Source organism: Sparus aurata, chromosome 7, assembly GCF_900880675.1.
Source record: "Sparus aurata chromosome 7, fSpaAur1.1, whole genome shotgun sequence".
In the NCBI taxonomy this organism is placed as follows: Eukaryota; Metazoa; Chordata; class Actinopteri; order Spariformes; family Sparidae; genus Sparus; species Sparus aurata.
Window position 1 is genome coordinate 25981605 of NC_044193.1, and position 24757 is coordinate 26006361.

The following is a 24757-nucleotide window of genomic DNA, read 5'->3' on the forward strand; positions in this document are numbered from 1 at the left end:
ATAATTGAAAAAACCAAATGTATAGAAGACCTTGTCCTCGCTGCAGCTGTCCAGGTTCGATTCCAACCACGGGCCCTTTGCTGCATGTCATCCCCTTTTCTCTCATCCCATTCCCTCAGATGTCCTCACCAGTGAATCCATGAAAAAGCCAACCAATAGAAATGGCAGGCCCTACTAGCTCAGTTGGTCAGGCATGTGCCTGATATACAGAGGCTGTGTCTTTGCTGAGGCAATTCGAATCCAACCTGTGGCCCACTGTGCTGTATGTCCGCCCCCCCCCCCCCCCCCCCTCTCTCTTCCCATTTCCTGTCATCTCTCTGACCTGTCCTCACTAATTAAATCAGCTCTGTTGGTAGAGCTTGGCCCCTTGTACAGAGGTATTGTTCTCGCTGCAGGTGGCCCAGGTTCGAATGCAACCTTAGCTGCATGTCATCCCCCTTCTCTCTTGGCCCATTACTTGTCCTCGCTAATTGAGCCGAAGGCCCCCAAAACAATTTAAAAAACCCAAAACAAAACAAAGATTTGTTCAGTTGGGTGAGCCAGTGCCCCATGTACAGAGGCTGTGTCCCTTTGCTTCATGTAACAGTCCCTTTCTTTCCTGTCATAATCTCAAGCTATCATTGTCATAATAAATGCACAGATCCGCCCCCCCCCCCCGCCAATTTTTTTTTTTTTTTTTTTAAGTAAAGTTATTGATTTTTCTTCCTCCAAGATTCAGCAATTAAAATGTTTTTGGCAGGTCTACACATGCAAATTAGATTAAAGAAATTCTATAAAACTCACTTACTTGCTGTTTTCTTCTGCATCCTACGACGGCTCCTTGGGCAAAGGCTGGAAAAAGAAGAAAAGTAGAAGGTCAGCATCGGGGGAACAGAGGGCCAGCCTTCACTAAGGTTTATTCAACTTTCCCTCTGCACATAGGCCTCGGACGCAGAGCAGCATATGTCCGTTTAAAAGCACAGATGGCGCGTCGTCCAATTATATCTAAGGCAAGTCGACGGAAGCTGAAGGTTATTTTGTTCTCTCTCGGTTTTTATGACCTCTGAGGACGCCACTTCTCTCCTCGACCAGAAAATACGAGCCAGTAATGGGCACCTCATCATCCGCGTTAACGAGTGAGGGACCTTTCCTTTCTTCCATCAACGGCATCACACGGATAGGAACATTTTATCGCATTAGCTGAGGGGCAGGGCTATTAAAAACAGTGTTCCACTTTGTTTCTCTGTGAACAACAACTTCCTGCCTCCCACATTCATCTTTAGGAGAACACATGAAAACATGCAGTTTTCCCCTTGACCAGAGGAGGAAAACAGCTCCCTCGCCTTCTTAATATTGGTGAATGAGTCACTTTTGTGTAGATAATGACTCGGCTAATCATAATCAGGAAGCTAATGGTCTGTTTAGCCAATCAGAGGAGCCAAGGCGAGACGGCTGTCTGGGCAGCGCATTGGCATTCCCAGCAGCCTCTGCGCTCCCCTCGGCTGTGCCAGGCTATCTGCAGCGGCGAGGCGGACTTGGTATTCCGCTGCCCGCACGGCCTGTCGTCCCGCGCTCTGTCGCTCTCTGTCTGTCCGACCGACCGACCGACTGGCCCCGGCCCCGTCGAAGAAATTCAGTCCTCTGAAGAGGCGCTGATCCATCACACCTCTCTAGCAGCATGTCATCTAAATGCTAAGTACTTCCACTGCATCTTTAAATCAAAACAAGAAAAGAAATGAGCGCGAGGGGCGAGTGGCTGGAAGGGATAAAAGCTTATGAGGGCACAATAGAATCCGCAGAGCAAACCCTTAGCTTTTTGATTACATTCATTTTCGGAAGGGAGAGGAAATGCTGCAGAGGAGGAATGTGCACGAGGAACCCAGAGACCTTGTTATCCCTTCAACTGTACGAGGGGAAAAAAAAGAGAAAGAACAGTTATTGATACACCCACCCCAAAGGTTCCTTCAAAGAAAATAGCACGTTGTTTGATTTCTCTCCAAAAACCATCATGAATGTACAAGCTGCTCCCACAATAGGACCCCCCCCCCTCCAATCCCTCCTCTCCCCCGTCTCAGTCCGACTCTTTGCTATCGATCGGAGGGATTCTTGAAGTCGGAGCAGAGTGCTGAGGCGGCAGAAGCGGGCAGCACTATTAACTGCTCTTACTAATTAAAAGGGTAACAAGGTGAGTTCGGCCCCACGGGACGGAGCGGTGCAAGAGACACAGCCGGCTGTTTGCCCGCCATGCACATCGGTAAACAGTGCTCACCGCCTATGGTGTTTACAAGACAGGAATCCAAGGACATCGAAGACATATTCATCTCCCGCTGGCACGAGGGATGAAGGAGATTCACAGATAAGGAGGGGTGGTTGGTGGTGGTTGGGGGGGAGAGTGGGAGACAGAAACGGGCAGCACACCACTAAGCGCTCTGCTAATTACTTTTGTTGCGGTGAAACTGAAACGTTTGGACCTCGTTTCTGAGCTCGGGGTGCCCTCGCTTCATCGCCACTTGTAAACACCGAGCACTGTGCATAAATGATAAAGTTTCACAGTTCAGATGAGGTGCGCAGCCCGGAATCTTTGAGAAAGCGCCAGTGGAGATTGGCAAAAAATATTAAGGGATTCAATTAACTTCCTTCCTTATCATCAACCCAACATATTTGAGGATCAAAGTAATTTTTTTTGAAGATGGAGTGCGCCTCACATTACACAAATAAAATCCTCAGCCAAGGTAGCATTTACAACTCCCAGAAATCTTTGTAGCCGAAGCCACTGCAGGTACGGCAGACAGCTTGTTTGCTCGGCGCTCGGGGGGGAAACAAAGCAGAGACTGCATATTTGGTGGCACTTCAAGCCGCAAAATTCTCACCGGCAGCCCACCCAGCCATTACGGGGACAGGCGCTGTGCCATCAATGCAGTAACTCGAAATCTCTCCCTGGGGTCCTTCCTAACAAGTGGACTCCTGCTGCAGGACTTAGCCGGTTTCATCAACTGGAGACTCATGGAGGTCCCAGTCGGTGCCAGCCGCTAGGACTGCCGTTGTTATTAGGCTAACAAGTACCAAACTACAGTCCACTGAAGACCCTGAGTGGATGCTTCTTGCACAGAGTACGAGCCTGGTGTACAAAAGCAGCAGAGGAGCAGAGCCGCACTCTTCTCAGAGTAGCAAAACCAGCATCAGTGACAAAGCATCCCATTGCGTTTGCTACTTTACAGTCACAGAAAAAAACCCATCTTCTGTCCCGAACTCACTTTTACTGAAGTCAAAGTAGCAGTAACGTAAAAATCCTGCATGGAAAATCATACCTCGCAGTGTTTCGGAAAGTTTGAGCTCTTTGAATCTGCATCCATTAATTTTTAGTTTTCACACTTGAGGGCAGCGCAACAAGCTGTAAACACAACACTGACGTATCGTATTATAACACATCCAGCGGACGAGGAACTACATTAGCATTCACAGTGTCTGGCTCTCTGGCTGATAAATGCTGCATTCTGGGAACTCTGTGTGTCTGCTGTTTGTTGCCAGGCGTGTGGCGTACAGCGAGTTTAACAGGGAGCCAAGGGAGTTTAAAATGAGGCTAAAGGCTGATAGCTGAGGGGGCGTTCACTGGTAAATTCCTACAAGTCGTCCATTCGATCCACTGGTAGTAGAAAGCGTTTCATGTAGTGCAGCTTCTAACTGTTGATCATGTCGGCCTTAAAAGTTTTGCTGGCCCTTTGCTGATGTTTGTGTTCCACACTGACACTGCTTTAATTTCTGTACGGTACCAAAATCAATAAGCAGGCCCGAGGTGTGTGATCATTACATCGAACAGCAAGTCTGCATTCATTTTGTAAGAGTTACATAACCGCTGCATAATAATGCAGTTTCAGTGCAGATTAATTTGCAAAGTCAGCAGTGCAAAATAATAACATAACTTTGTCAAAAACAAATGCGGACCTGGTGCTCATTGTGATGGATAACACAAATCAAGCAAGTTTCCAAGAGCCCGCATATTGATTTTCACCGACTGTAATAATTGGAAAGCAAAGGATGACTGGAATGGAAAGAAAAACACCTTCACATTTGTGAAGGCGCGGTGTGCAGGATGATTAGCTGAGATGTATATGTATGTGACTTGTAGTAAATCAGACAAAACATACAAAACCACTTGTGCTAAAAAGTCTGTTAAATACAAGTGGTTTTGAGACATTATGCTCATTTTCTGGTTCATCATTTTTATTTTGGGTTATTAATAGAATATGTTTACATTCTTTAATGCTAAAAAAAATCCCACATCAGTTTCCTCATACTGTCCAGTGCTGCAGCTCTGTATCCCCCCTCTGTCTGAAACGCTCTCTTTAGCTCTCTGTGATTGGTCAGCTCACACTTGCCTGAGACAGCACTGTCAACAGAGAAGCTGTGCTTAACTAGCTCTTTCGTGCCAAAGTAGCCTCTAGGCATGATGTCGTAGTGTGATGTTATGGAAGTCACGCAACTGACCACTGACGAGGCGTTTCGTGAGCAGAGTTTTTTTTGTGGGAGAGGTCAAAGTCTGTTGGTGCAGTTCTTGACCTGTTTAACTTATAGAACCTATATAAAGCACCGAAGGACAGGAGAAGAAACAAAAACAGCACTATTCCTTTAAGTGTGTTTACAGGCGCTGCCGAGGGCTTCTACACACGTTAAAAAAAGTAGTGTAAAGCCTCTTGTAGCTCTAGCGGAAGCTACAGGTAACAGCCTAAACTGCCTCCAGTGATGGATTGCATTGTGGGTAATGTAGGTGCCAGGTTTTGAAAAGCTTGTCTTGCACAATCCCATAACACTGCTGGACTCACCACGGACAGTTTCAAAACACATGATCCAAACCGATACTGCAGAACCAGAGATATCCCTTTTTTTTTAATCCCACACTTCCTTTTCAAAACCCACCTACATTACCCATAATGCAACTTAGCCACTGAGTGACACCACTGGAAGCAGTATTTCAAGTTGGTGCAGCTTCCTTTTGGAGCCACAAAATACTTTATACTACTTTTTTCATATATGCAGCCACACTCCTCAAGACACACACAGCACACATTAATGTATAAAACTGGTGGTGTTGAATTATTATATAATTATATATTAGTAATAAGCCCTTACATTTCTAAAGCACAAATACTCTTTATATATACTGTTGTATTATCATAAATATAATTCTGAATAACCATCACTGATGTGTTTGATCATTGAACAGCATTTAAATATTGCAGCTGGTCAAAGTGAAGTAAACACACTGCAGTTGGATGCAAAACAATGCTTCATATTTTACAGGTTGATCATATATTTCTTCATGAGGTCTTAATCTGCAAAGTAAAAGGTAATTATAACTGCCAAATAAATGTTGTGGAGTGAAGAGAACTTGCTACAATAAAATTTGATGTAGTTTAAGAATACAGCGGCGAAATACTGAGGGAATTCAGAACAGAAGGGCCAGAATATCAACATCATACTTTTCTTTATACACCTTTTTGTTTTTTCAGTGAGGTGACAAAAACACGACGGCATCTTAAATGAGCACAAACGACAGACTGTGGCTGGCTGATTCATTTGCAGCAGTGCTAAATTATTTATTAAAAAACCCCATGAACAAAAGATCCAAAGGGCACAACAGGCATCGGAGCTTTGAACAGGATGTTGTTGAGCATGCATGAATGTGTCCAGTCAATAGACAGGCTTTCTGCATTACTTGTTAGAAGAAAAAAAAGAAAAAAAGAACGACCTGTGTTGAAATGTGGCCTATGGCTCTGACAATTTCACACCAGACGGAGCTCTGGAGACAAGCATTGTGCAGGGTAAAACACAAATGGCAGTTCAAAGCCTGGCAATGACAGAACTTCAAACACGGGAGTGGGATAAAGCGTGCTGAAAGTGACAGCAGAGGGGACCACATTCACTCCGGGTCTCAGCCAGAGAGGGGAGGAGGGCAACGTACGCCCGGCGAAGGCAAGCTGAAAAAAGCAGAATTCTTTTAATGGATGATGGCAGCACCAGAGGAAACAAAAACAAAGAAACAGTGCGTTGCCTCTCCATAATGGAAACATTAGACACCGTAAATGCATTCATGAAGCTTCCTTGAGTATGTTCCACGATGCAACACCTATGATAACACAAATGGAAAAGAGGGGACGGGAAGTGGGCTCTCTCTCCTTCCCGAACATCTCTATCAATCTAACCTATTTCAATATATTTCCTGCATCAGTCCACACGCTATCTCCGCAAGACGAATGATCACGCCGTGCCAGCCGACAAACAGATGAGTTGAAACCGAAGGAGTATATTTTTCTTCCACGCTTGATGAATTGAAGATCTGTCAATGAGAGCGAAATAAAGAGTGTATTTGCTTATCGAGCGTAAACCTCTGTGTGCTCCGCTGTAGGCGAGGCGGCATCGCTACAGTATGCTAGCTGTGGGGATCTGCAGAGAGGCTGTCAGAAAAAGTATGACGGGAGTGCTTTAAGTTGAAGGTGAGCCAGTGAAACACACCGCGCTCTTTTGTCTGATGCATGTATCAAAGAGTGGACGGCGGTGCATTCAAGTCACTCCATGAGCGATGGAAGAAAAAAGTCTCAGTTAATCGCAGATTTTTTCCCTGCTGTAAAACTCTGTTTCTTCAACTCAACCATGCAGGAACAGATTCTATTTGTCGTGTGCGATTGTTGGATTTTTACTCGCTGGTGCACGGAATTTAATAATTTCAACTGCAAATGAGACTGAAAGTCAGCAGAGCATTGAAGGACATGGTGCAGAGCATGCATATCTAATATTTGAAAATGCTCTCGCCTGGTTTTTCAATGCATTTTCAAGATGCAAACATTTCTCTAATGACCTCCAGTCCTGATTTACACACTAATATTCACCCGCTGTATTAGAAATAAGACTGGCTTTAGCCCATAATTAAACTCAGGGTCTAGTTTTAATGTCTGTGTCCTTCGCAGCCTCGTGTATAAGAAGTCGCTATTCGAGAAACAACCTACTTTACTCCTCTCGTTATGCATTTTATTTAGGCTAAGTGAATGCTGCTGGTCACAGCGCCACAGCACCTAATCAAAGCGGTTTCACCGTCACAGACCACCTTTATCTAAAGGAGGCTTTCAGGCGGAGAATACTAATGTGCTGGGTTCAGAAGGCAGCTCTGTGACAAACACAACAGTCCTGAGAGAACAAAAAGCAAGAATTTACATTACCTTAAATAAATTCACTCAAATCATATAAAGTGCAAAGTCACACACTGTAACAGCAAATAAGGCTGGAAGCTAAAAGAGCACTGAAGGACATGCTGAAAAATAGATTTTACTCTCAGTGGGATGAGCTGTTTTGTGGCATCACAAGGAAAAATGTGTCTATACAAATGAAATCACATTCACAGCTGAGAGATTGGAAGCCAGAGTGACCTGTCACCACCGGCAGAAAGCAGCCATTCAGCTGAATTAGATCTTTTGAAAACATTGTCTTCACAATCGACTGCAGGATTATCATTTCTCATGAGCGTGGAGCCAAAACAGTGGTCACAGGTTGCTTCAAACGCTGCTGTGTGATACACCCACTTTGTGCAAAATGCTGCGTGTGGCGCACACATGAAGCAGATGTGAATCACGGCATGCAGACGAGTGGTTTAAATATAACATACATGTATTCTTTCAGAGATAAAGCACCTTGTGAGATAATACATCTCAGAGGCACCTCTGTGTTCCTGGTTGACGAAAGCTGTATTTGATCCCAGCTGGCTGTGTGCATCGACTACAAGAGAACAATATGAGCAAAGTGTTTGCATCTGGGCCATTTTAGTAACATATGAAGAAAGTTGAAATTGAAGTGGCATGTCCTACTTTACTTAAGGCTTACTTAAATTTATATTATATCCTAAATTATCATTTTTCTTAAGGTCATATCCTATATTTTTCTGACTGGGAACAAATCCCATGAAAAGACCAAAACCATAAATGTCCTACTCCGTCTCTTGATACTTTCTGGCCTCCGTAGGCCAGGGTCACACACGTGAATACAGGTGAAAGCAAATTGCCTCCTGCTGCTGAATGTGGGCAGAGCCGGATGCGAGCTTGAGGGATGAAGCACACCTACGTCTTTGCTGTTGGTTGTGGCTGTGACCTCGCCCGGTCAAAGTTCACCAAAGTTGAAGCCAGGATGCAGATTCACCTTGCCACAGGATGTGAATGTGTTTTTCTTAACCCCCTCACGTGTATAGAATGGAAATGAACAGGAAGGGTATGTGTGTGACCGCGGGCGTACCCTGTCGTTAGCCTCAGCCACAAGCCCACTGGCTCCTACTGATGATGTAAATCACAAATAAATAAGTATTATTAAAAAAAACAAAACAAACAACACACACACACACACAAATAGGTCAATAACATCCTGTAACAGCGGGAACATTACTCAGACATGACTAAATAGTCCATATGTTGGGGACTATTTTCAGCCGTGGATTAATACACATTTGCTGTGGCTTCGGGGCGGTGTAAGGAGGACTCCTTAAAACTAACATGGCCTACAGTGTGTGTGTGTGTGTGTGTGTGTGTGCGTGTGCGCGCGCCCCTTCATACTAATGAAGGAACATTGTGCAAAAGTGCAACAGTGTGATGTTTTTAACAGTCTTTGGAAAACAACAGAGGTCAGAATAACAAAAACTAGCTCCGGGCAGAACTTGTTAGTGTGATGAATTCATTGTCAGTTGTCTTTTCATAAGATTTGTGCAATATTTCGTTATTCCTGTTTCTCATACCATTTCAAATGACTCATTAAAAAATTTGATTAATTCAAGTAATTATTTAGACGGATACTGCGGTTGCGTTATGAGTCACAATTTTAGTGTGAATAGTCGTTTTTGCTTTTGATTTTCATGGGAAAATACAAAAATGATAATGATGTAATTAGTAGGATTCCTGGGTATGTTCCCTAATGTCTGTAGATTATGATTTTTAATCTGGGGCACCTCTATAGCACCACATTGCTTCATTTGTATGCTGCGACTCATTTTTACCTTTTATCAAAAAAAATTGCAGCTCCTGTGATTTGGATACCGCACCAAGCTATATTACGATTTTGGTAACATTTCGATTAATTTGTCAGCCCTGAATCTTACTGCTTACTCTTTAATATTACTCGGACACCACTTCCTTTTCCATCCTTCACACAAAAAAATACAGCGCCGACCAGAAATCTGTCCCCCCGACATGAATGAACATGAATCTCTAACCCCACCAGCTAATCAACAATTCATCTCGAGGAGCCGCACACAAACAGTTGTGTTGCCGACAGAGCCTGGGAGTGTGCAGCGTTGCCTCCGAGAAGCGAGCTCATTAGAAGTCTGTCTCTGGTCAGACTGGTTGCCAGCACGGCAGTGACCATGGCGACACATGACTTGGCTGCCTGGTCTTTTGTCGTGGACATTGAAGCCTTTATAAGTGAGGTGCTAGCGAGTGTTACATAACGACACTGTGGAATAATGATCTGTCCATGTCATTTTCTCACCTCTTTCATAAGAGCTGAGAATTTCAAAAACTCCTTCATAGCCGAACGGGAACATTCGCAGTAAACCCAGCTTTTCTGTGCTTTGTTTAGATGTAACATTTTTAGAATCAAACACCTGTTTTCCCTTTTCCCTCTATTTCTCATGCAGGTATACCTTGCACTACCTGGCACGAATCAAGGTTTTGTGTCGTATGGCATCCTCTCAAAGAGCCTGCAGAGCTAAGTGGTTATGATGTCTTCATGTTTGCAGCGGCACTGGCAGGAATACACACACTCCACTAGCTTTTCGCCCCGGCTGACGCTGGAACAAAGAGCACATAGCTGGAGGAGGGCCACCAGAGCAGAAAAAAAAGAGAAAATGCTAAAAAACATGATGCAAGCCTCTCTGACCTACTGGGTCGCGCCGTGTGTGTGTGTGTACGCTGCTCTTCGTTTGGCAAAAAAACCCGCCCGACTGCAACTGTTCTGTTTTCTCTCCAGGCCACACACTAGCTGAGCAGTGGCATTTGTTGTGTGGGTGTACGAAGACTTTTACATTTTTTTTCTTTCTCCCAGCTACTGTCGAGTATTGTCTAAGGGAGGGAGTACACATGAAACCGCAGTCTGACTACCATCAAATCAGGATGTCGAGCACTTTGCATTTCATAATTTAAGCTCCCTCAAGCCTATGAAGCAATGCTCGCAGCCTGGAACGTAACATTTAGGGAAATAGCCACACATTTTCGAACGTGGTTTCAATTTGAGCCGATCACTTGATTAGGAGAGGCTGATAATAGAGCTCAGCAGTGCTCTCAACAGAGCTCTCACCAAGCAGGGAGCAAGTGATGCAATCTCACAGCCCTCTTGCTTGCCTGAAAGGAGAAAAAATCATTTTCCCGTCCTGAATTCAGCCCGTCTCTCTTGTCAATTTTCCACCTGACAGCTACTTCCAGCCCTCCGTACATTTGCACACACCCCTCACACAACCGTGCTCCTGCGTAACCCAGCCCCACCCCGCTGTCAAGTGTATGAAACCGACCTCGTAGCACCCCGCCCCACCCCTCCAGAATTGCGCTCTCCACCTCGGCGAATATCATATGTAGACCTTTCAGCGGCGCGCTAGTGAAGACAAATTGCTCGCTTGTTTGGGAGGGGGGCCTCCAGAGAGTGATTCATATTAATGGCTAGCTGGCAGTGGAGAGCGGCCTGCATATGCAAACTCCATTAGCAGGTTAGGCTGGAGTGTGTGACCTGGCAGTGCCACCGTGAGCTGTGTTTAGAAAGAGCTGCAGGTGCATTGCTTCTTCAGTACCAAGTGTGTGTGTACTGTGAACTTAGACTGGTATATCACTTCATCAGTATACCACGTTGATGTCGTTGATGTAATATTATTGCAGAATTGGTTGTCTCACAAACACGAAGCCTTTCACCTTTTGTTCAATATGCGGCTTTGATATACTAGTTTGTTTCGCCTCATTTGATGTTTTTCCCAATGGACAACAAGAAGAGTCATTGTTATTTGCATAAAATTGATCTAATTAATCATTTAACACACAATGGACTTTTTAAAAAAATCATCACAACCTTTCGTGGGTTTTGAAGTGTTGAAGGATTCTTTGTTTGTCTGCCTGAGTGGCTTGAAGGTAGGGAGAAGGATGCGGAGGGGACGGCTGTGGCTCAGGTGTAGAGCCAGCATCTTGTTGTCGGAAAGTTGCTAGTTCGATTCAAGGAAGTGTCCTTGGGCAAGATACAAAACCCGCGATGCTCCTGATGTGCTTGTGAGCACCTTGCGTGGCAGCCACCCCCATCAGTGTATGAATGTATGTATGAATTACTGGAAATCGCTTTGGCCGAAAGCGTCTGCTAAAATGTAAATGAGACACCATTTTTTAGAGGTTTAATTTGTACTTCTGGTTATCTATTAGGACAGAAATATCAAAGTCCAGTCTATTGACACTCCGTTAATATTCATATAACTTTTAATTGTGCCAGCAGTCTGTGAAAGTTATTCAGGCTGAGATGTGGGTGGCTCATGATTAAAAAATCACACATTTTGGCACAATGCATCTGCAATCAGCTGCTAATAATAATCAAGAGAAAAGTGTAAAGCACTTCTCGCAACAAGTGCTGGACTAACTAAAAAAAAAAAAACATAGATGATTATGTTATTCATAAAGGAAGTCTATAATTGAGTAAAAGGCCAAGGGGGTTGTTAAAATCAGAGACACCCATACTCACACAAGTTCACCTTAAAGGTCCCATATTATGAAAAACATGTTTCTCTGGTGTCTACATATATAAGCTGGTCCTCCCTGAGCCTGCCAACTCCCAGAATGAGGAAAGCAAACAAGTCCTGCATGGTCTCTGCAGCCCACCCACTGGTAAAGCGGCACTCTTACAGGCTGTTCAGATTCAGCTCCTGACGTTACGTAACGAAAGGAGTCATTATCATAGGCCGGCCTCCTCTGTGCGGTGAGAGGAGATCCAAGAGGGGGGCGTCCATCCCTGAGGTGAAGTTTGGTGTGTCCAGCGGTAAGCTAGCAGTGTTTCGCAATGTCGTCGCTCAGTGTTAGACCTGCAAATTGCTCTGTTGTTGGTTGTATAAACCAACAACAGTGCCTATATTCTGTCCCAGCTACAGAACAACAGAAGAGACAGTGGTTGCGTTTCATTTTTAAAGACAACGTGCCGGCTACGCTTCCTTTTAGCTTGTATGTGTGTGCTAACCACTTCACATTGGACTGCTTCAGTAACGAGGGTCAGTACAAAGCTGGCTTTGCCTCGACACTGACATTCGTAAAGGATCAGTTCCAACCATACCGGACCCAGCAACTGCACCCTAGCTACAGGTAAGAGTTGCCACGTTTTGATAGTATTTACAGTTGCCTACGAGTATGGTGAAGTCGGCTGGAAATTGGCTAACTAGTTAGCTCCGCTTCGGTCAGCTATGCAATAGTGTTTGAAGCGAGTTTAATGTTAATAATATTACGATGGAGCTTGGTTGTCACAGTAAAAAGTCTTGAAATGTGCAGACTGGAGACAGAGACGATGCGAACATCGTCCAAGAGTTTGGAGACTGTGTTGGAGACAAACACAGCCTTCGCTAGCTGTTAGCCATTGGCTCCATGGTAGTTTATGTAACAACACATACGAACAAACTAAGTAACATATTCAGACACACTAACCATTCTGAAACATCCTGCTGCAGCCGCAGAGTCTGAATTTCTTCAGGAGCCTCTCCTTCTGGGTCCAATTCTGGGTCAAACTGATATGGTTGAATGACAGCATCTCGGCGAGCCATAGCATTACATCCACCGTAAACATTAGCACATGCTACCACTAGCGTAAGCGGCATCCTCTCCCTGAGAGGGGCGTGTAGCAGGCAAGGCAGGTGGAGCTCATTAGCATTTAAAGGTGCAGGCACAGAAACAGCCTGCTCTCAGTAGAGCTCACGTGAGCGACTTTTAGACAGCTGAAATTCAGGACCACAGATTGGTTTGGGGCAATACATTTCAAATACAGTATTGTTGGACCTCTGACAGCTGTGTGAAATTGATGAAAAACAGTATAATATGGGACCTTTAAACACAGACTTTAGGTTTTAAATGACATTTAAATTAAAAGCAAAGTGTCATATTTGATGCAAAGTCTTTCCATCATGTTGAGTCAATGTGTATAAATGTAATGATTAATCTGACTACATTAAATTATTGCAGACTCATACGTTAATCTCATGCGTTTTTGCAATTATTACACATAAGGGGGACTACTGCAGTACATAGATATAATGTGTTTCTTCAGTGTTTGTTATACAAGTCTTAAACATAAAAGTAATGCATTCAAGCTGGTTATTCTGTCTCCTAATAACTCACACATCCAGTTATTTCATTTATACACATTGACTCAACATGATGGAGACACTCTGCATTAAATGTGAGACTTAACTTTGAAGTTATGTGACCGAACTAGATGGAAAGTGTTAATGTAATTAAGATAAAAGACACTATTTGAGGCAAATTATTTTCTGCAGTAGACTGTGCATTCTTACTAGTCATTGAAATTTGTCTCTTTGATAGTACTTTTTTATGGTATGTGTGAGGAAAGAGTTGTGGGTCACTAAAATCAGGGAATCACATCAGGAGTCAGCCAGTGAGGGCAACAGGTGTCCAAATCAAGGTTAATGGCCCGTCCATTCATTGATTAGTTAACGGTGCAATATGTGATAAATATAGTTTGAAAAATAAATGAAATTACTAAAATTATCAACAGACTGTGAAGAAATTACAGTTTTGACAATATTTTGTGTTGCAAAGATATCTGCTGAAGTTATCATGCTAACTAGCCTAAACACCTTTTTCTCCCAGCAGTCCAAAGCTCCTGTGCTAGCGGTGTAAACGCCTACACTCCCCTTGGTAATCCAGCAAGCTGACAATTAGTGTTTTCAGACCGGGGGAAACTTTTCATTGTTCTAAGAACTTAGTTCTAAGAACTGTTCTTTTTTTTTATTGTATTCGCACCACAAGAACTGTTAATATTTATAGCTCTTAGAACTGCATTTTGAGGTTCTATCTTAGCTTAGGTCCTCTCCAAGCACCATAGCAACTTTGGGTGACATTATTGTGCTTTGATTGGTCAGCAACCGCCAATTTTTAAAACCCTGTCAGCTCTGTAAACAACAGACAGCACAACAAGCACACAAACAACAGCTCATAAAGAAAAAGCCGGCTGGCGTATGTCATTTCAGGGCTCCTCTTGGCAGTGCGAAAGCCATCAGAATAAAAGCCATGAAGACGGTTCATGGTTCCTGAGAGAAAGATACATATAGTATGTGTACGAGTTTTTACTTACACAGCACAACTGCTCAATTAAGAAACATTGTTTTAAAACGTATAAGCAAATGTTTTTTAATCTCCCATCCTAAATGACTGGTTACACAATGTCAAAAATTCAATCCATATTTTCAGATTCAGTCCCAGTGTTGACTGATGTTACCTTGCTGTCTTCTCCATCATATTCCCAGGTGAAGGTTCCAACACATCATGTCATCTTAATGAGGGAAACATGAACTTCATAGCTCGGAATTTGCTTGTGAACATTTGAAAGCATTTTCTTGCTGCGTCACATTCATTTTTATCAACATCTCATATCTTCGGCTCATCTCATTTTCAGGCTCAGGTTGTGAGCATTAATTAAGGTGCTACTCAAACCTGAAGTGTTTCTGCCGTCTCAGCTGAAAAAAATACAGATCTCACTTGAATCTTTAAGGCATGTTTTTACTTTGGTTACCTTCTGAAGGCTTTGATAAGCAAATTCAACACAGGATTTAAAAAAAAAAAAAAAAAAGCCATGCAACCCCAATGCTTTGCTTAAATATAAGCAGTGAACTATATGTTCAGATGCATGATCCGCCACCATCAGGTGCATTTGTCACTTCATTTAGTGGCTAACTCCACCCACGACAAGCCTACACACCAAAACATGAATAATGAGTGCAGCCGTTATCACCTCTCAGAAACCCACATTGTCACACCGAATGCTGCTCTGTAATGTGATTATGTACACATGCAGACAGAGTCGCTCACAGTTCAGACTCCCTCTGTGCACTCTACACTTTCTCACAGATACTTGCACACAGATGTGGACGGACAGAGCTTGGCCGGTGGCCGAAAGAGCGGCAGCCTGGCCCTCTATCCCGCTATCCCTCCCTCCCTCCATCCCTCCTCTCCACACTCCAGCCTGATCAATCCTCTTTATAGATTTCTCATTTTCATTTATCTTCCAGAAGGTGCTTTCCCCCCCCTTTCCCAGGTCTTACAACAAATACCTCTGGATAACTCCTCTCTTCTACTGCCAAATCCTCCCCATCCCCGCCCCCTCAAACAAAACACACCGGCATCACTTGCGATTAACTTCTGCGATGAAACTCTCCTCGGCTGCGGCTAATTGGGAATTTGCAGTGGAGCACACAATCTGCATTTTTGTAAATGTATGTACTAAAAGCAAAACACTAACCTAAGTGTGCTGTCAGGGTAGGTTACAGCACGATGGGAATGCGTGCGTGAAATCTGACGCAGCTGCCCAGGGCTGCTGGACGGGAGGAGGAGGAGGAGGAGGAGGAGGCGGAGGAGCAGTGGGGGGTGAAGAGGAAGCAAGTGAGATAGAGGGATAAAAGAAAGAGAGAGTGAAAATCAACAGAGCCAGTCACAGGCCGACCTCTGGCCCTGTGTACCTGGCGACGATCAGCAGTCTCTCCTGTTCAGTCCGTCCTGTCATCTCTTGCTGACATCAACATGCTGTATTGTGCTGTTTCGCTGGCTCTGTCTGTCTGAGTTACATCCCTCTGCTTCTTCTTTAGGTCCGTCTCTCTCTCACTTTGACATCTTCACGCCTGAGGCACATATTTGTGTATTTGCTGCTGTTTGACCAGATTTTTTACACTTTATTGACACTAAGGTAGAAAATTACAATCAAAGCAGTCTTTTGGTCTCTAAATCGGCTGGGATAACATACATTATGAGCTAACAATTTAACTAATGGCAAATGAGATATCTATCTGCTAAATATATGTGTGGGGTAGCTTAGAAACATCTTGCCACTTGGTCAGTTTAAGCCCCATGATACCTCGTGCAAATTACGGGCCTGACTTTTGGTGCGTGTTGTCATTAGAACCAACGTTTTCCACGGTAACAGGATGCTAATCCTCTTTCTTAGAGCGATCTTTTCATATCTTTCATCCACAAAGACGACTTTGAATACAACTAACACTATTGATATTGCTTAGCTCACTCAGCTTATGATTTATTATTGTTTATCACCCTCAGTTTACAATTTCTTATTGTTTATCACCCTCAGCTTACGATTTATTATTTTTTAGCACCCTCAGCTAATGATTTATTACTGCTTATCTCAGTAACTGCCAAAGATGCCACATATGATAGCCTCCTATCTTACTTAGCTGATTTGGACAACCTCTCTGTTATAAAAATGTTTACATTTTAACCAATTTGAGCATACAATGTAGTAAATAAAAGTCAATATTGGCTCAAATATTTATCAATAATATTTTTATTATACTTTTGAAAACATTTTGTGTTGTTCTTTAAATCCAGTTTGTGTGGGGTACACAGTAAAGCAAGCTTATGTACATTTTACTAAAGGGAATGGTAATTATGATCATTGAAATGACATGGTGTAGCATTAGAATAAGCTTAGAAGTCATAAAGCCGAATGTTAAAGTTGCAAGCATTAGCTAACATTAGCAAGAATGAGTTACCGGACAAAATAGGGCAAAATATGCATCGTTTTTTTTTCTTCTCCTCAGTGGTTTATATATCTTACTGTGCATGTAAAAGATCTCGAAATTTAAAGGGTCAAAGTCTGCACAGAAGCGTTTACATAATTTATGCCTAGTCGCTAGTTTGCCTCATAAGAATTGATTTAACACAGCTGCTCAGTTGTTGTTAGTGGTGCTGGTTCAGGTTTGCGTGAGCTGACCAATCAGAGGAGACTGGATATTCGGGAGGGGGAGCTTAAAGAGACACGAGCTAAAACGCAGCATTTCAGAAAGACGGTAAATACAGCACTGGACAGTATTAGAAAACTGATGTTTTTTTTCAGCATTAAAGCATGTAACCCTATTTTGGTACTCATCCACGATTAAATAATGAACCCTTAAATGAGCATGATATGTCTCCTTTAAAATGGACCATGGAGGATTTCTAATTCTGATTCTACTTCCGAGAAAGCCACGGGCGATATCAACCCAAAGTCTACTCTATTAACTCCTGACTATATTAAATGTGTTTGTACTCTTCATTACAGAAATGAGAGCATTTCTTTTTGTTGAAAGCTGCTATCTGTAATGGAATGTGAAAGGAGCTGCTCCTTCTTGGTACCACCTGAACTCTCAGCTTTCAAGTCTTCTGAGTGTCAGCACAGTGGTTTCATTTTCTGGCAACTTTGGCCACACCAGGCAGCTGTTTCCTGCCACAAAGCTCTAATAAAGAAACTACTGTATGCTATCTCCTCGGCACCAAACAGCAGACGGGCAAAATTAGCAACTAGCTGGTGAACATAGTGGATCATTTAGCAGCTCGAGAAGAGATATTTCCCTCGGGAGTTGGCAGAGACAAAAACAAAAGGAGAGGGAATATTGGACTTCCATTCACCTGGTGCCCAGAAACACAACTTAACAACAACAAAAAACAAATATTAACGTTGCTCTGTATCTGCTGGATGTACATTTACTAACAAGACCACCATATCAATTTAAGAAATTATAATCTGTGGTTGTGTTTACAGCTTGTTTCTGATGCACATAAAATGGCCAAACCCTATTGTGGCTCATTTAAGCTTTTACTGTTAAGTCAGAGGGATAACTTGTTAAACAGATGTTCAGATTGGGCAAATTCAGATTTTAGCCTTTGGCTTACCAGATCCTGTAGCTTGATCATGGATGCATAATGAGACCTGGAGACAGCGATGGAGGGAGAGCCCTGTTCATTCCCTGTTCAGCCAAAAAAGCTTGACTTCTTGGGTATGAAAATACCCTAACCTTTATCTCCCATGTTTAGCGCCAAGCTAACTTTAATAGAGGTTAAATGATTCCATCTTGTGGCTCATTTAGACTTTCGCAAATTTTATTGGACCGAATGGATTTAATTATGACACTGAAATGAGTCAGTTTGGGGGGTTGTGACTGAAAAAAATGTATCCACCGTTTTACAGCTTTCACAGTGTAAGCTTATGGGGGAAAATGGATCAACTAAATGAGAAATGTTCTTGTTTTGCTCTAATATAATCTACTGTAGCCGTGTAGAGAGTTGAGATACTCTGCACCCCCATACGTATGGTTTTTATGGGGGAACCATTGTTTTTGCTAGAATGCAGTTCCAATATACAGTTAGCAGGTTGATGATGATTTTCTTGTTCCAACACGGTGAACATCACAAAATAAAACTCCTCAAAACCTGACTATCTGCATGGCTGTATACTGGTGAGATAACGTGATGTAATCTGAAATCAGACCGCAACATAAGCAGTTAGTAACTGTTTCCAGAGGTCAAGCTACAAGCGGTTACAGAAAGAAACATTATTAAAATGAACTTGTGCAGTGCTGAATATTGAACAGACATATACATACATACAGTAGTAGAGCCAGGGTTAAAAGAAAAGGGGGTTGAACTCGGACGGAAATGTAATTGTCCCTATTGGGCATTTTATAACATAGATTTCCTCTAAATACCCCTGTCACTGAAGATAACTGGTGGAAGACGTTACCCAGAGAAAAAACTAGTCTGAATGTTATAAAAAGAACACTATACTCCTCCGTTTACATTGAGCTTAAAGTTGCATAGTGTGAGATTACAAAGTGGCATATACTGTGAACCACGGTGAGCCAGTGAGGACTGTATCCATGGTGACTCTGCTGCTGACCAGGCAAGCGTTATATTGTTCAAACACAATCAAGATGAGGCTTCCTTTATAATGGCTATCATAATAAAAACTGAAAGATCAAGTAAACCCCCCTCTTTGACTGATAGGGTATCGTGTCTTTGCGCTTCCCTGTGCATTGTTTCACTGCTGAATCAAATGAGCGCTGATCACACACGGCCAAGCCTCAGTCAGCACTGCAGCACTGGCAGCTCTGAGGCATTGGATGCATGCTGCACTGAGAGTGGAGCCTACAGAGGACCAGATGACACCATATTGAAGCTTTTAATAATTTAACATGTTTTCTGTTCATTTACATCCCTCACAAAGTCAAAGGGAGGTCACAGACTGTTGTGAACACTATCCTCCTCAGCGCAACAGTCACATGTGAAATGTCTGATCTCTTGTTTGAGCATTACTTATTCATCAGTTATGTAATTAGCTGCTCATATTCACATTTGCATCCACACTTTGTCTGCATGAGTCAGAAGTTTTACAATAGATGTTAGGGGTAAAACAACTCTGCTAACTGCCATCACAGGTTTGTTTGATCATTAGGTGAATCAACATGGAATCAAATGAAACGGAAAACTGTTGCTGAACTGGTACTGATTAAAAATATTCAGGCATGTTGGGTTTGTAGCTGCACCCCAATTAGTGAGGATTTTTTTCAGACATTGTTGTTTTCTATTTTCTGATACCCATTTGCATCAGTCACTCGTGTCCCCGCGGTCCATACACGCAATGTGGAATATAAAATACAACAAAAAAACAAGAATTACATGAACACAAACTAAGACTGAAGACCGAATCGTACATTACACAAACACTTTCAAAGTGATCTCGACATGTCTGTTAATTTCAAGCTTTTAGCTGAAAGCATTAGTTGGTTACAGGCTCACATCTGAAACTGTCTGTACAGAATAGTTTTTTTTTAGGCTTTGGAGGAGGTACTGTATTTGAGCCTACTCAGTATTCCTAGTATGCTGGTGTTTCTCGCTCCTGTAATTGGGCTGGTCTGACAAGAATTCAGAAATATTTTTCTTGAGCAGAATACTATGCATTTAGAAGCTGTAACAAATCCTTCTGGACAGCTGAAAGCAAGAGCGCAGCATTAGAGCGGGTTAAAATCCAATGATGATAAGATGTATCCATAATCAGAACGGATTGGGGTGGGACTTAAACTGGAAGTAGGTGGGGTTAACCAGCCAGAAATCAAAAAGAATTCAGCAGAAATTGCTATATTTATTAATTATTAGAAAACCATTTACAAAGCAGCCTCAGAATTGAGCTTCAGAACGTTTTTGATCAAATATGTAAATTTGCTTGAATATGGTATTGAATTTTACTGTATCAGTGTTATTGTGAAATATATATATTTCAAGTTTAATGTCAACAAATGTAGTTTTGGGGGGTATACTAATAAAATGTTTGTTCATCCTATATGTTGAGATCGGTAATATAAGTACGGTGTCTTTGGCAACTGGACTTGTTTCAAGCTCCTTGAAGACGTTTGAAGGCTTCTTCAGTTCTAATCAACTGGAGGGAGGTTGCAACTCCCCTCCAACTACATAGATACAGCAGTTAGAATAAATCTTTTATGTATTGTTATACATGACAATTACAGTAAAGTATTTTTCTCTTGATAGTAGTGATGAAAAAAAATATTGTTTCGTTGCAACTCAATATTTTGGTTTGCTGTGATATACTTTGTAATATGAGAAAACACAGGAATTTTCACCAGATAACTTGAATAGTACTATTTTATTCAAAAATGATTGTAATGACATTGTAGGGGAGTTTGTTTTATAAAACAACCTAAGTAGGCTGTGCTTCATCTAAAAAATCAATCAAGACGTGTTGTGATTGGAGTCTCAATGTCACCACCAGGCAACAGAGTCTCTCCACGACGTAAGGTAAGCTACGTTATTATTAAGTCTGACTTAATTATGTATGTTAGACAGACGTCTCTTAATTAGTCATGGCAAATTAAATCCGTGCAAGTTTTCCATTTGTATGAAGCAGCACAAACATTATAGCAGGATGTGCTTTGAGTTAATTTGCCTCGGGCGACATTGCACATCCTGACGATTGCTCATGTTTACATTGAGATATCGATGCTGAAATGATATATTGCGCAGCCCTTCTTGCAATCCACTTACCCACTAAAGATTTTTTTCTTTATCACAGGTACGAATATTGAGTTGTTTCACTCACATTTGTGGAAAGAACAGAGAAGTTTGGTTTCTCTGACTTATTTTAACAGGGCGTAGCTCAATGGCAGGTTAAACTGTAGATTTTAATCAAACCACTGGACACCTGCTGTGTTCAGAGTAAGGCAGAAATAGAGGGTTTGAAAGTTTCAGCCACAGAGAGCAGTTCAGCATCAGTTTTCAACCCTTTGTACCCTTTGAAATCCTTGGAGCTGCATGCTGTGCAACTGAGGTGAGCTGCCTCTTGCCCTGGGCTGCGACTTCACACACCATCAGCTGCTGGGGGGTTATCCACGCTGAGAAAGCGGGCGTGATGCTGTTAAGTGCATATGGCGTATATTAATGTCATGTCTTGTAAATTACCGTGACGGTCTTGATGCGACCGCTGCCCCTGGTGCAGGTCCAGCCGGATCGGTTGAACAGGAGGCTGCAGACCTCCCCCTCCAGGCAGGGAGCCATCTCACACCACTGACGGCTCCGCACGATCCGCGCTGGGAGGACCAAAGACAAGAGGGCAGGGAGACAAATTAGACAGACAGATTGAGAGAGAGACTTCAAAATGTCAAAAACTTTCTCTCTGGAAAAGACAATTAAACCGTCCTTTTTATGATCACCAGTCAGGAAAGCATCTTCATATGTGGATGTGTCTACAAGCTTGTAGTATTTTAATGAGGTTCTTGTTGAACCACCATGTCTGAATTGCCTGTGGTAGTAACCTTTACAGACCAGCTGGCGGTCCATAAATTACTCTCCTGCTAGTGCTAACTTTCACTGCAGCTGCACAGAAAGATTGCTTGTTTTAACTGACATTTTGTTTAGCTTCCTCCTTAAAGGGATTTTAGATAATTCTGATGAGGTAAAAAGTAATTTGTACCAATTGACAAGATTTCTTTTGTTGAAGTTAAACGGGGCTTTTAAAATAAATAAATGAATACATCTTTTTTTTTTTTTTTTTTTTTAATTTGCACTCACTGAACAATACACTATGTAATTTCCCAGAGTGGTTTTCATTCTGCCTTTGTTTTCACAATCAAGACCAGAAATGTTGTATATCCGAAGAATCTTGGACATCAGTTGGGCACCAGAAGTAAAAGAGTTACAGTGAATTGCAGGAATAGCAGTAGCTCAGGTTCATTGTTGGTTCGCCACAACGGCTGAGAAGGCCCAAGCTACCTCATCCACCAAGGTCAAAAGAGGCTCTCTACAAAAATTAAAAAGATAAACATTTGCACAAGAACCGTACTGCTTTGCAGAGCCATAATATTTCAATTAAGTAACAGGGAGGAAAGAGAGAGGAATATGCAACAAAATGCAACAAAGGCCCCAGATCGGAGGTAAAACAAGGATGTTGCTGTTCACAGCCTAGCACTGCTGGTTATAACCGCCAAAGACGTCATGTTTTCACCCATGTCCATTGGTTGGTTTGGTTGGTTTTGTAGATTGTAAGTTTCTTGGTTGTTTTGTAAGTTGGTTAGTTTGTTGGTTGGTTAGTTTGTAAGTTGGTTGGTTTATAAGTTGGTTGGTTGGTTGGTTGGTTTGTAAGTTTGCTGGTGGGTTGGTTGGTTTCCAAGATTTTTTCTCACTTTCTTTAACATTGTGAGGTAATTTTCTCAGGGAATTATGCATGGATTCTGATGCATATATATGAGTGACTTCTAGCAGATATACATATGTTTTCATTGAGGGTTGTTCTTTTCAGCCACTATATGGTAACAAATAAGATATTGGATTAGCCTTGAATAATAATAATTTAATTTCTACTTCAGCTAAACCTGTTTGGTGTGCGACATGTCAGCTGGGATTTGCCCCTGCAAACCTTCAAAGATAAGCAGGTATAGTGAGTGGATGCATGGATGGATTCCTTATTTCATACAGTTGTATGCTACACTGGACATTAAACTGTCACCAGGCATTAGACAATTAACCTAAGAAAGATTTCAGGAATGAGAATTATTTCTTTTTTTTCTCTTTTGACTTTGGATGGAGATATAGTAGGTGGAAAGATATGATATCCTGGTAACAACAACAACAACAACAAAATGTTAATATTTCTCTTAAGCATATATTCTGTGAATGCATGTGCACAAATCATGACTACAATAGCAGGAACTACTCATACTTTAACACATATATTAGAGGGAGTGGATTACAGATAGAAAGGCAATGAAAAGTCTTCTTAAAGTTAATTGTCTGCCGGAGACATCAGGCTGACAGAGTGAAAGCCAGTGATGCTCTCATTCTCCCTCTGCAGTCTGTCTGCATGACATTGAATTAGCATTCGCCTGTAGTCGACGCTGATAAGCACTGATTGTTCTTTACACAGCGCGCTAAAGCCACACTGAAAGGTTATCGGCTCTCTGCGGACCTGGCCAGGGCCGCTGCTCCTGCCTACCCACAATCCCCTCGGGGCAGCACATTGTGGAACGAGGTAACACGGTCGGCAAATTGAAAGAGAGGAACTACAATTCGTTGAATGTCCACAGGAGAGCTGAGGGCTGAACAGAGAGGGGGGAGAGTAAGGAGGTGTGGAGAGGGAGGCCTGGTGACATTTTGCTGTGAGGTATTCCTGGTCCAGGCCTTGTTAACGGTCTGAAATTGGTCTTTGGAGTGTCAGACCCCGACTGCTGCTCTGCAATAAAGATCTGTCATCTCGCGGTGTTTATCAAGCCAGCTGAACAGCACCCTTATGTATGTAAGCACACACACACATGGAAAATTACCGCTCTGTAGATATAAAGCCATTCTCCCTCAGCAAATAATAGATATTGTTGACACATCAGAAGAGGGGCTGGCTTTTTTTTTTTTTTTTTTTCAGGCTACCCTCGCAGGAGACACAGTGGTGGAACAAAACAATCCACCAACCTGTCATCTCATTGAACTGAACAAGCTTAAGAAAATATTAAAGCTTTGCATCTCCAATCTGAGACTGAGCGGTCATTTCGGCTTCACCCCGAGCAGAGAATCCTCAGCGAGCTGGGGCGGGGGGGAATCTAAAGTGACCTTCCTCCTGACACAGCAACATGCCGTGGTGAATTTTCATTTTCACAGCCATCCGTCAGGCGCAACAAAGCGTAGATTTATCAGTCAGTTGCAGATGTAGTTTTGAGTACATTACAGGGCCAGCAAAACTCAATTTCCAGGGCACGGAATAAAAGCTGAGCTGGCAAAGCGGCGGGAGTGCTGACTAACCGTGGAGTGCATCAGCCCAAGCCAGCCCAGAGTCGCGGAGGTTGGCTAAAATAAATGCATTTTTCAGCTGCTGCCACAGGATCCAGGCACTCGATAGCTTGCCCTTGTTACTTTTTTCAATGCCATCCGTGACAGTGTGACTTGATCTATGATGACTTGATGAATCTCCTGGTGCTGCAAGCCGTGGAGCGGTCGCACAGCGCCGGTCGGGATTAGAGCGTCGCTGTGATAACTTCATCAGCATCATGAATAACATCAGCGGCAACAAAGAGGCACGGCTGCGGTTCGGCTCCAGCTTTTCTTTATCCATCAAAACTATCCGTCCAACATGCTGGCAAATGCAATTGTAGACGTATATGAAAGCTTATATGGAACAGCCACCCACACACACACACACACACACACATTAACAGTATCCTGAGCAGACTGCAAAAATATGTCTGCTGCTA

At 42.7% G+C, this 24757-nt stretch overlaps 1 protein-coding gene across 2 annotated transcripts in view; it reads right to left on the bottom strand.

Moving 5' to 3' along the window:
- The window catches only part of tafa5l (TAFA chemokine like family member 5, like), a 62464-nt gene that overhangs the window by 4800 nt on the left and 32907 nt on the right, over positions 1–24757 (bottom strand). The window contains exons 3-4 of one of the 2 annotated variants that reach the window (XM_030423644.1): positions 21483–21610; positions 784–831 (exon numbers count right to left, since the gene is read on the bottom strand). In XM_030423644.1, the coding sequence (XP_030279504.1) occupies positions 808–831; positions 21483–21610 (152 nt within the window). In that variant the 3' untranslated portion in view covers positions 784–807. The remainder of the gene's footprint in view (positions 1–783; positions 832–21482; positions 21611–24757) is intronic. The other variant, XM_030423643.1, reaches the window with a different exon arrangement.